Source organism: Haliotis asinina, chromosome 3, assembly GCF_037392515.1.
Source record: "Haliotis asinina isolate JCU_RB_2024 chromosome 3, JCU_Hal_asi_v2, whole genome shotgun sequence".
NCBI lineage: Eukaryota > Metazoa > Mollusca > Gastropoda > Lepetellida > Haliotidae > Haliotis > Haliotis asinina.
The window spans coordinates 85,708,004-85,719,507 of NC_090282.1; the positions used below are offsets into that span (position 1 = coordinate 85,708,004).

The 11,504-nt window shown below is 40.6% G+C and overlaps 1 protein-coding gene across 2 annotated transcripts in view; it reads right to left on the reverse strand.

Moving 5' to 3' along the window:
• The window catches only part of LOC137278655 (pro-epidermal growth factor-like), a 24,676-nt gene extending 13,172 nt beyond the window's left edge, over nucleotides 1–11,504 (reverse strand). Inside the window, exons 1-13 of one of the 2 annotated variants that reach the window (XM_067811157.1) lie at nucleotides 11,333–11,504; nucleotides 11,020–11,151; nucleotides 9,411–9,623; nucleotides 7,061–7,223; nucleotides 6,547–6,674; nucleotides 6,167–6,332; nucleotides 5,773–5,879; nucleotides 5,118–5,255; nucleotides 4,361–4,498; nucleotides 3,225–3,362; nucleotides 2,840–3,004; nucleotides 2,478–2,565; nucleotides 1,387–2,063 (exon numbers count right to left, since the gene is read on the reverse strand). In XM_067811157.1, the coding sequence (XP_067667258.1) occupies nucleotides 2,000–2,063; nucleotides 2,478–2,565; nucleotides 2,840–3,004; nucleotides 3,225–3,362; nucleotides 4,361–4,498; nucleotides 5,118–5,255; nucleotides 5,773–5,879; nucleotides 6,167–6,332; nucleotides 6,547–6,674; nucleotides 7,061–7,223; nucleotides 9,411–9,623; nucleotides 11,020–11,151; nucleotides 11,333–11,366 (1,674 nt within the window). In that variant the 5' untranslated portion in view covers nucleotides 11,367–11,504 and the 3' untranslated portion in view covers nucleotides 1,387–1,999. Of the gene's footprint in view, nucleotides 1–1,386; nucleotides 2,064–2,477; nucleotides 2,566–2,839; nucleotides 3,005–3,224; nucleotides 3,363–4,360; nucleotides 4,499–5,117; nucleotides 5,256–5,772; nucleotides 5,880–6,166; nucleotides 6,333–6,546; nucleotides 6,675–7,060; nucleotides 7,224–9,410; nucleotides 9,624–11,019; nucleotides 11,152–11,332 lie in introns of those variants that run through there. The other variant, XM_067811154.1, reaches the window with a different exon arrangement.

Here is an 11,504-nt window from a genome sequence, read left to right on the forward strand (position 1 = left end):
CTGTGGTACAACTATAGACATGCTTGTCGGAAGAGCTTCCTGAAAACCTCACTATTCTCTTCACGAATTCTGCACGGTTTTGGTAAAGTTGAAATTAATTTGAAAGGTAAGTTTGCCCAGGATAGCATTTCAACCATTTATACTGAAGTGGAAAAGAAAATTAATGTACAGGTGCAGTACTTCGTTCGAGAAGAATGGCAGGCATTTGATCTTACGCGTATGTGAGGTGATGTGTTTCCGCTTTTGTAGTTCTTGCAGAGGCTCGTGCGCGTGTGTGCATGAGTGCGTCAAAAATCATCGTATCACTCATTCATTTATCAGTTTATGTATGAGAAAAGATGAGGGGTGTGTGAACCATTGAACAGATAAAACCCTGATCTGCCGCGTTCCCTTAGTTTAGGTACAGCATTTGCATGTACCATAAAGACATATTTGCATACGTGTGTACTATATGTACACACAGACTTGATTCTTTTATATATTATATGTATTGATGTTGTTCTTAAATATTATTAACAACCATATTCTTTCTCAAATTAGCATCCAACACAGTGTAGATAGCTCTTCCCCATGGAATACTTCTAGGATGGAATATGGACCTCAAGTTAGCAACAAAGGGAGACTACTATGACACGTTTTGTGTCATATTTGGGGAATGTTAATATTCTGTTCTGCACGTTCTCCATGGTAACTGAGAAGGGTAGACGTAAACAGCTACTGCATGAAAACTTTAACACAAATATCACTGAGTGTTTCACCAAATTACAACTCTTTAATACTCTTGTTGACATACAAGAGTAGATCAAATTTATGCTTTGATAATGCTAGTATTCATGAAATTTTAACCAGTAATGCTAAGTTGAATAAGAGTTTTATTGAACAATGTTGAAATTTCTAACGTTTTTGTTTAAAAAAATGCACTGTCATGTTACTATGGTCCTCCTTCCCACCTAGATGCGTCAAAATAATTCCGATCAATTCGCGGTCACATGTCAGGCTCCTACCTGTCAACTACCCCCTGTCCCTGTTGTGCAGTGTAGACTAGAGTACATACGTTTCTCAAAAACCCCTACAGCAATAATGAAAGTCATTTACCTTGTACATGGACGGACCACCCCCCTCCCACCCCACCCCCCGAATCCGCCACTGTTGTATGTTTCCATCGGTCATTGACTACCATGCGTTACTAGATCTACTATAACCAAATGTTACATTTCCTTCTCACGCATGACAGACACTGTAGTGCCTGAAGACAGACACTGTAGCCTGGAGACAGACACTGTAGCGCCTAAAGACAGAGAGACACTGTAGCGCCTAAAGACAGACGCTGTATTGCCTAAAGACAGACTCGAACACAAGACATTGTCGATGTGAGAATCAAAACTGTTTACACAATATTATGAAATCGTTTATTTCAACCATAAATTTTCAAACAAAAGGAAATTACAGCTGGTTAGACCTGCTAATGAAAGAAATTGTTACAGAATATATTCATGTAGCCGTTGTAAGTTACTAGTGCACAGATATATTAACCATAAAAAATTTAGACTTACTAGTGTAAATGTTGCCATTTTACTAGATTTTGCAAATTATTCCGTTCTGTTTAAAAGTACTGTTTACAGATGAACTGATGTATTGTGAAACAAATTTGTAACGTTGAAAATATTTTTTTGTCTTGAGCTCAGTAAATGATGAAAATCAGTGAAAATTAACAAAACTTTACGCCACAATGCATGATATTTGCACATGCTTTTTAATACTTGCATAACGTTTGCGGTTGGTTTCCTAGAGTCAGGGAAGACATTCATTTTCGATGTAACCATATTTTAATAATATATTGATAATATATAGTGAGTGCTTCGAGTGAGCCTAACTTGATTGGTAGTATACTAGTAGTTAAAGGCAGTGTTCTAAAATACTCGAATCAGTGTGGGGTTTTTTTTCTTCAGATAATAGATATATAACTGTCGTTCAATGGTGTGTCCACAGATTTTCTCCGCTAGCGGTTCTTGACGGTGCGGTATGCTACAGTACCTTGCCCTTGTCTGGGTGCTGATGATTTTCTTCATGAAAAGAAAACAAGGCAGACTTAGTTATAGATAGTACATAAGTCTACAACATAACATCGGAACATTGACCCCAGCATCAAGTGTTATTGAATGAAATAAATAGAAACAAAATGTCATTATGAACAATAACAACAAACCGATTAGAGTTTTGAAAGGCTGTGAAAGAAAGTCAAACTGCAGTAGACACTATTGATTACAATGAAACGCTTACAACTCTCAAAACTCTAAAAACGTTAACATTCGAAACTTCTCAAAAAACGTATAACTTATGAATGGATTGCCCTTTTATTAACTCACTAGTTCCTCATGGAGATAAACGTAATACTGATTACTTATATAAGCATGTGCTTATAGTATGGTTGAAATCTTAAATAATCTGTTTGTTTTAGCAGTGGGTTCTATATTCACCTGCATGTGTAGATACCAAGTGCCAAGACAACAAACACGACAGCAGCAGCAACACAAACACCAATCACGACGGGGACGAGGTTGAATTCTGAAGTACAAATATCATATAACGGATCCCCCCATTTATCCCGTCAAGGACATTTTCATAACTGCATCGAAGTCACACTATTCTGAGTGAGAGGCATCATCATTTATCTGTGGAGTGAGTACAGACAGTTTATAGTTAAACTTATTTATTTAGATCATAAATCTGGTCTTTCGTGTTTATAGCGAAAGAACATCTTGGTTTCGTTCTTTGCCGAAATAAATATCAACCAGATTCCATGCTCAGATCGCTGACATGGATATCGCAGAGAACCCACCTGAATGAGTACCTGATGCTGGGGTGGCCTGAGTACAGTTGTTCCCAATCCAGCCAGTTTCACACCCAAACAGGCATCTCCCATCTTTTGTGTCACATGGATGGTCATCCTTGCATTTGCCGCAGGACTCATTGCAGTTGACACCAAAATAGCCATCGACGCACTCTTAATAACACATTGATTATCTCAGACATAACAAATAACAGAATATCTGGGTATGCAACATTTGATGTTGATTGTGCTTGTTAAGAAAAGGTCATCCTATGTCTAACCAGACAAACACATTAAGGAGATAGGTGTTAAGGAAATAGGTATTACTTTTCCACATATGTAAAGATCATTTCCTCTGAAACCGGTGACCTGCAGACTTTTAATGATTTCGTACCTTTAGTACAGGTGAATCCAAACCAGCCACCATCACAGCCTGTACTACACCGCCCATCTGCTTTGTCGCAGGCAGCTCCACTCAGACAGTGACCACACATCTCCGTACAATTCACTCCAAAATAACCTTCCGTGCACTCTGAAATATGGCAATGATTACAACACTGCATTTAGCCCATGGTGCATATTGCCTTCCATATACAGTTCATATGCGGCAATATTGTACTGATGAAATGCCAAATAGATGTATATTTACATTTGAAATCAACAAATCGTCTTAGATGACATGAAAGTTAGGCATTTGTGTATAAACGTCATCACTACCTCATAGCTAGTGAACGAGATCAGATTATTTGTATACTAGAAGATTAAGGTCGACGTATTTGCCAGTCCGAGATGAAATCCCCGTCAATGTACGTAAAGAAACACATCAACAAGATAGGAAAAGCACATCTGGTGTCAGCTGAATACGTACTTCTTGCGCAGATGTCTTATGTCAGATGCTTTTGGAACGTTTTACAGCATTTCACACTTTATATTCCTAGTAAACCTTATTTCTTTTCATTTTTGACACATTGTTCGAAACCTCTGACGACAGTGCTGTTTCTATGGCCGCTCCTGATGGTGCAAGCTTTCAGCTGAAAATCAAATGTTCTGACAGAACTGAACCTTTCCTGTCATTGTGAAGCGTGAAGAAACTACCGTGAGGCTTGCTTGAAAATAAACACTTGCCTAAAGTACCTTTTCAGAATAACAGGAGAGTCCTTCATTGATTGTATGAAGGGTTGTTTGTTATCCCCGAGACAAACATTCAGTTGTATATTTTCTTTCCCTGTACAAATGAAGAGTGGACATATCTGCTGGTTTAAGTGCACTTGCAAATCTTGATATCATTGATGAATGGTTTGGTAGATATTCTGCCTCCTTGAACATTATGCCCGTGGATGTGGCCTACATGCCACCTTTACCAAGGAGTTTCCTCAAAACATTGACATGACGGTTACATTATTTGAACATTATTTGGTCATTAAGAACAGCTGCAAGCATTTGAAGGAAGGCGTCCACTCTGCAAACCCATTTCATTACATTTCGAGATAAGTGCAACCCACTGCAAACATATTATGTAAGAAATCTCACCTTGAGCACAGTTATATCCAACCCAGCCGCGCTCACATCCCGAGGCACACTGCCCATTCGATTTGTCACATGCAGTTTCTCCTTTGCAATGGCCACATGAATCCTTGCAGTTGATCCCAAAATAACCATCCATGCACTCTGAAATATAACATGCTAAGTCCCTTGAAGGTTTGTTACGAGGTTCCTTCCTTTAGTGTCTACTGCTTCTTGTGTCATGCTGGTAGAGAGGATATACACACACCACATAGGTCAGCATTATGCGCCTAATACAAGACAATGCTGCCTAAACCATGAATCGAACATTGTCAAGCGTTATGTGACTGTCAGCGCTGTGAAGCCGTTCTCGACACTTGGTTTCAAGGATTTACGTCACTTCAAGGCACTGGACGTTAATGAACACAAGTCACAAGTGCATTGTCGGGAAATTGCTGTGTTTTAATCTTCAAATTGACTTTTACATTAATACAAAATATACCAAAACATTCCCTTAGAAAAAGGTTAAATCTGTTTGCTAATATATGCAGAATAATCCAGAATCTGACACACAGTCAGTGTAGTGTCATCTAATTACCATTATTAATATCATTTGGCTTTGAATGTGATTTGTGTCCGTTAAACCTCACTTGTAATATAAGTTACAGAAGTTGATTAAAGGTCCCACGGTTACAGTATATATTCAAGTACGCATTTTCAAAGTGATTTTATGAGAATGTACATTAATGGGCCTGACTGAGCAGCTTGCAGGAAAACGTCCTACCCTCAGTGCACATGTTCCCTGTCCACCCTGGCCGGCATCCTGATGGGCAGTACCCAGTATCACGCATGCACGGCGTATCATCACGGCAGCGTCCACATGGTAGCTGGCATTCCTTTCCGTGCCTACCAGGCGGGCATTCTGAAATATATGTGAAGGAGCTCAACAATATTCTTACTGCCCCTTAAAAGACAGTCCTTAAAGTCAGTAAGTTACTGTGCACCATGTATTATTGCGCATGGAAAATCAGAAACTTGTGTCAGTTGTTTTATATACCCTTGAATGGCTTGAATTAATAATGTCATGAGGTCATGATAGATGCTATATGTCATGATAGTCATTGTGTTATGATGTTTATATTAAGGGTAATGAAGTGGTTCTTTTGATGCAAGTAGTGTATTTCAGTAGAATCTAACTAGGGGCAACTATGTACATATTTCAAAAGATTTCTCCTGAGTACACGCGGTCCTTAAAAGACTGTATATGGACATGTGACCTTGTTACACAGATGTACTGCCCTTGTGGGTGGTTCAACACCGAGATATGTCTGTATATGGACGTGTAACCCTGTCACACAGATGTAATTTCCTTGTGGTTGGTTGAACACCCGGATATGTTTGAATATGTACGTGTACCCCTGTCACATAGATGTACTCACCTTGTGGGTGGTTAAACACCCGGATATGTCTGTACATGGACATCCCTCCCGGTATTGATGTTGTTATTAATCGCCCACCCGTTATTGGCATCGATAAATAGACAGACCTGAAAAAGAATGCATTTGCAAGACAAAAGTTGATATGTCCTCTTATATCCGATTTCATTCATTTTCCCTTGCGAAAGAAGGTCTATACTTTTTAAAGATAGACAGATTTGTAAATCTACAAGTAAAACTTAGCGCACAGTACCACATTATGAATGTTGTATCATGCTGTTCTGTAGACTGCAGATTTTACACTAGTATATCTCTGTCAACATCCATGGTGGCAATGTAACTCTAGGGCAATCACGACTAGTGAGTGAACATACATATCTAGCATAACGTCACTTACGCTCTCTCCCGGTCAATAAGGTATAACATGTCGTTGCACAAATCAATATCGAAGAATTCCCGTTGGAATCCCCTGTATGTTATGGACCTTGTTGTCCTTGTGGACAGGTCCAGCGCCTTCACATCATTCAGGCTTCCGTGTTCATCAACCCAGAACAAGTTGTCACCTACGTAACAAATTCCACTGACAATACATGCAGGCAACAATGAAAACTTGAAACTCTCACATGTTCAGATGAATTCATCATGGAACAAGCAATACAATGCTGCGAACAGTTAAGAAATAAAATGTATTTACACCAATGTTGATGCTGTATGAATGTAGGGGAATGTAGCTTATAGTGATATCCACGACATGTGGACATGTTTGTGACAGTTTACCGGTTTTGTCTAACGCCAACGACGTGGGCCAGATGAGACTAGACCGTTCAAGAGTTTCTCGGTCATCTCCATCGTAGTCAGCCATCTCTAGTTTGGGGTCGACTCCAATGTCTGACCAGTACAGTTTCCTGTGTACATAATGATCAACATCAAAGAACAAAATAACCACATATAGACTACCATGGGCGTAGAATGCTGCCACCTAATGCTGCACGTTTTATGACTCGATCGTCCATCCCTCCTCACTCTCCTCCGCCCCCAGACAGAGAGACTCTCCCTTCTCTCTCTCATCCGGCTCACTCTCCCTCTCTCTCTTCTCTCCTCTCTTTTCCTCTCCCTCCCACTCTCTCTTTTACTCTTTCTCACATCTCCCTTCCCTCCCCTCTGTCTCTCCCTCCCTCTCCACCACCTGTCTCTCTCTCTCTCTCTCACACACACACGCGTACACTCACACACACAAAGAGGCACATGCGCTCTCTCATCGATCAAACTCTCTTAATGTTCGTCGCCATACCTCCTACGTGCATCAGCTGCAAGGGCGTGTGGTCTGGTCAAATCTGAACGAACAATCACTTCCTTCACGCTGGTCTCCAGATAGTACTTCCCAATGATCGCTGTTTTATCATCGCTGTAAAAAAGGATCCTTGAGGTCGGATCCAACACAAGTCCCTGACATTCTGAAAGAGAGAACAAAGAAGCACCAATCAACATGTCAACCGTTGGGCGGGGGCGTGTTTGAGCGTGTTTGTGTCATGCGTGGGTGGGTAGGGGTAGGGGAGGTGATGAGGGGGCTAATTAAATCATGTATATAAAAACGCTCAAGACAAGGTCCATTAAACTTAGTAGTTAGTTAAATAGAACACAACCAATTGTACACCCATTACCTTCTTATTAATGCTTGAAATAAGTATATGTCACACTGGACGGCTGAATGTGCTCAGTGTCAGGTGTACAATAACGTTAAAGGCATGTTTTTGGAGAAAACTAGCGAATTATTGGCGAGTGAAAAACGACTCCCAATGAAGCGACATGTTGTGTCCTGGTAGTAAACACATTAAATGGTGTATATAGTCCCGATGTACACATAGAGTTATGAAGGAATTGGGTTGACATCTCTACTGTACATTATGAATGTATACTACCATCACACGTTTAGCCTTGCTTCAAAAAGAACTCACTATATGTTATGCATGTGTATGTGGTTACATCGAAGGTGAAATATTTCACTTGGTGTTCGGGGAAACCAACTGCAGTTGTATTGCACAAGGATCATGCAGCAAATTGCTATAAAGCATGTGCAAATATCTCTATGTGAACAGTTGCGTCTTGGTACAAATTTTGTTTGCCAATTTGCCACTTTTCACTGATTTTCATCATTTCCTGAACTCATTACAATAATCTTTTCAACGTTACGAATTTGTTTTACAATACATGAGTTCATTTGTAAACAGTACCTTCAAATAAAATACTTTGGAAAATCTAGTTTAGACCTGTTGACTGAAGTAAATAGCCACATTTATCCAAGAGAGTCTGTACCTGATGGGTAGTCTCCATAAAGTGGTGTACACTCTAGTTTAGCAACAACCAACATTGCCAACATTGTGGATGGAAGATTCGCGATAAATGAGTAACTTCAGACTCGCGCCAACTCAACCCTACCCTCAATGTTTAGCCCTGACGTTGTTTGTGTAGGAAGACTGGGCGATATCTATCTTCTGTCTGACAATAGCTTCTATGCAATTATTCAATGAATAACACATGAAATGCTTGATCCCACCTCCTCGTTTTATAGGGGTGACAGGCCAAGGCAGCGATTGGCGTCTCTGTATGCATTAGACGTGATGAGCGATAAGTAGTCGGACATCGCCAGTTTCCTCCCTCAAGTACTAGTGTGTCCTCTCCTTTCTCTTTCTCACCTCCTTGGAGGGGGTGCATCGGTTGTATGAACCAAACTGTTGCTGTACTGACTTGTATGTCCATGTCGTACATGTTCTTATCAAGCGGTGGTAAAAACCCTTCTATTAACCACTGACACAGATGGTTCACGTTTCACTGTACGCTATATAGCCTCAATATGGATGTAACCACTGACACAGCTGGTTCACGTTTCACTATACGCTATATAGCTATATCGCCTCAATATGGATGTAACCACTGACACAGCTGGTTCACGTTTCACTGTACGCAATATAGCTATATCGCCTTAATATGGATGTAACCACTGACACAGATGGTTCACGTTTCACTGTACGCTATATAGCTATATCGCCTCAATATGGATGTAACCACTGACACAGATGGTTCACGTTTCACTGTACGCTATATAGCTATATCGCCTCAATATGGATGTAACCACTGACACAGCTGGTTCACGTTTCACTGTACGCTATATAGCTATATCGCCTCAATATGGATGTAACCACTGACACAGCTGGTTCACGTTTCACTGTACGCTATATAGCTATATCGCCTCAATATGGATGTAACCACTGACACAGCTGGTTCACGTTTCACTGTACGCTATATAGCTATATCGCCTCAATATGGATGTAACCACTGACACAGCTGGTTCACGTTTCACTGTACGCTATATAGCTATATCGCCTCAATATGGATGTAATGTTGTCTTTGTCATATCACACAGGGAGTTAAAATATGCGTAGATGTCTTTATATTCATGAAACGGTTGGTATTTAAAGTGAGAAAATGCATTGCCTACTGTACTCATGAAATACATGCATTCCCCCAAGTCCCAAGCGGGATTCCCATGTTTCCGGTAAGTTGAAGCGACATAGGACAATGACCAGTTTAACAAAGTGTACTAAGTATAAGAAAAGTGTCATGACTAATAAAATTATTCTTACTTTCGATGTCGAAAAGTTTCACGTAATTTCGTCCATCGAGGTCAATTCTGCTAACAGAATGGGTGTCAAGATTGGACCAATACACTTGTTCTTCAACTGGATCATAGGCAATATCTTCCGTTCCTTCTTGATCGTCGTATAACATGTTCTGGCCATTTGAATCTATCTTGTAGATGGCGCCGTTGTGGTCGGTGATGAGCACTATCAATTCCGCTGTTAAAGAAAATACGAATACATTTGAAAATAACCCTACTGCGTGATTCGCCAGTTACATGACACAGTTTCAGGACAGGGTTATTTTTTGTGCAATAACAGAATGATGGTAACCAAAGTACGTCTCTTTTTAACCAGCATCAAACTGAGGAAGATTTCGTAAAAACTACAACATGACGTTTTGTCAGTAATGATCATTCCTCTGACTCATGAGATCTGCTGTATGGTGTGCTGCAAGGTTCAGTGCTGGGGCCCATACTGTTCACCATCAACTCTTCACCACTTGATGACATCGGACGATCACATGGACTCTCAGCTTTACATAGCATTCAGACCGTTGATGAAATCATCCATTTCTGATACCTTCACTGTGCTGGAAACATGCACTGACGAGACATAGGAATGGATGATATCCCATTATCTAAAACTAAAAGGAGACAAAACAGAATTTTTGTCATAATTCTACATCGGCAACCAAGCCAACAGGCCCGAAATCTAGGTGTCACTTTTATGCAGACATGACACTTGAGTTTCACATACATTCTGTGTGCAGGAAATCTTATTTTCATATCCGCAACATTGCCTTGGTACGAATGTACATAAACAATAGAACCGCCATCTCCCTGGTCCTTCTCAATGTGTTGTCACGACTACTGTAACACTGTCCGGTAAGGTTTGGCATCGTGTCTGATCAGGAAGTTACAAGTTGTACAAACCTTAGCAGCCCGAATAGCAACATGAACACCGAGACATGACCACATCACACCGATTCCCCAGTATCTACACTGATTGCCAGTGCCACAGCGGATCAAATACAAAGTTGTTCTTCTTGTTTTCAAGCGTCTCCGCAATCAGGTCCTCCGGTATGTCAACCCGTATGAGCTCTTCGATCCTCGCACTTCTCCTTTGCCACATTCCCTAAAACCCAATGGTATCACCTGCCGTTGTTTTCAAATCCACCAAACTCGTGGAATCGATTCCAAAAATACACCTGACATCTCATTGCGGCACTGGCTCATTCAAATCACACCTAAACTTTACTTCTCTGACGCATACAATAGCTAATTTTCTGTCAGAGTCTCAAGTGTCTGGCTAGACGTTATTTTACCATAGATGGATAATGCGCAGCGTTCCGTATAATAAATATTGGTGCATTTATCATGTAACTACAGGTTATATCTATGTGCTGCTAACCGACCAGTGAGGTAATTGAGCTTGACGTTAGTGTCAGCTTCCTTCAGCCAAAGCAGAGTGTTTAGTGAGACAACTGCATCCTACTAATGACGACCAGCGAGTTGATTGAGCTCTACCTTAGTGTCAGCTTCCTTCAGCCAAACAAGTGTTTAGTGAGACAACTGCATCCTACTAATGACCTGTTTCAGCAGCGGAATCTTACCTTTGATGCGGCCACTCAGTAACATCAGCACCGCTAGACACTGCATCAGCTGCCGCAGGGCCATGGTCAGACTGAGTGTGGCAACACCGACGTCGGATCGGAAGGGCACGATGTCACACAGGATAACTGAAGCTTGTTGCACAAGTAATAGAAAGCGGGTATTGGCGTTACATTGTTACAAAATATATTCCGTTATGTTTCATTGTTTCATTGAGACTGAAACGTGATTTAGCATTTTTAAGAGGGGAGTTTATGATTAGGGATTTGAATAGGTATAAACACAAAGAAACACACAAACATACGAAGTACTCACCATCTTGTTTGTTTACCCAACATATTTGTCTCATCACCTGCCTGTAATAGTGGGGAAAAACGTCCGTTATGTCATGATCTCGGGGATTCGATTGATTTTGTTGATCGTTACCACCAAAGAATGTGGGAGAGAATGTGAGATCAGTTTAGTCAAATAATACTTTAATGCCTTT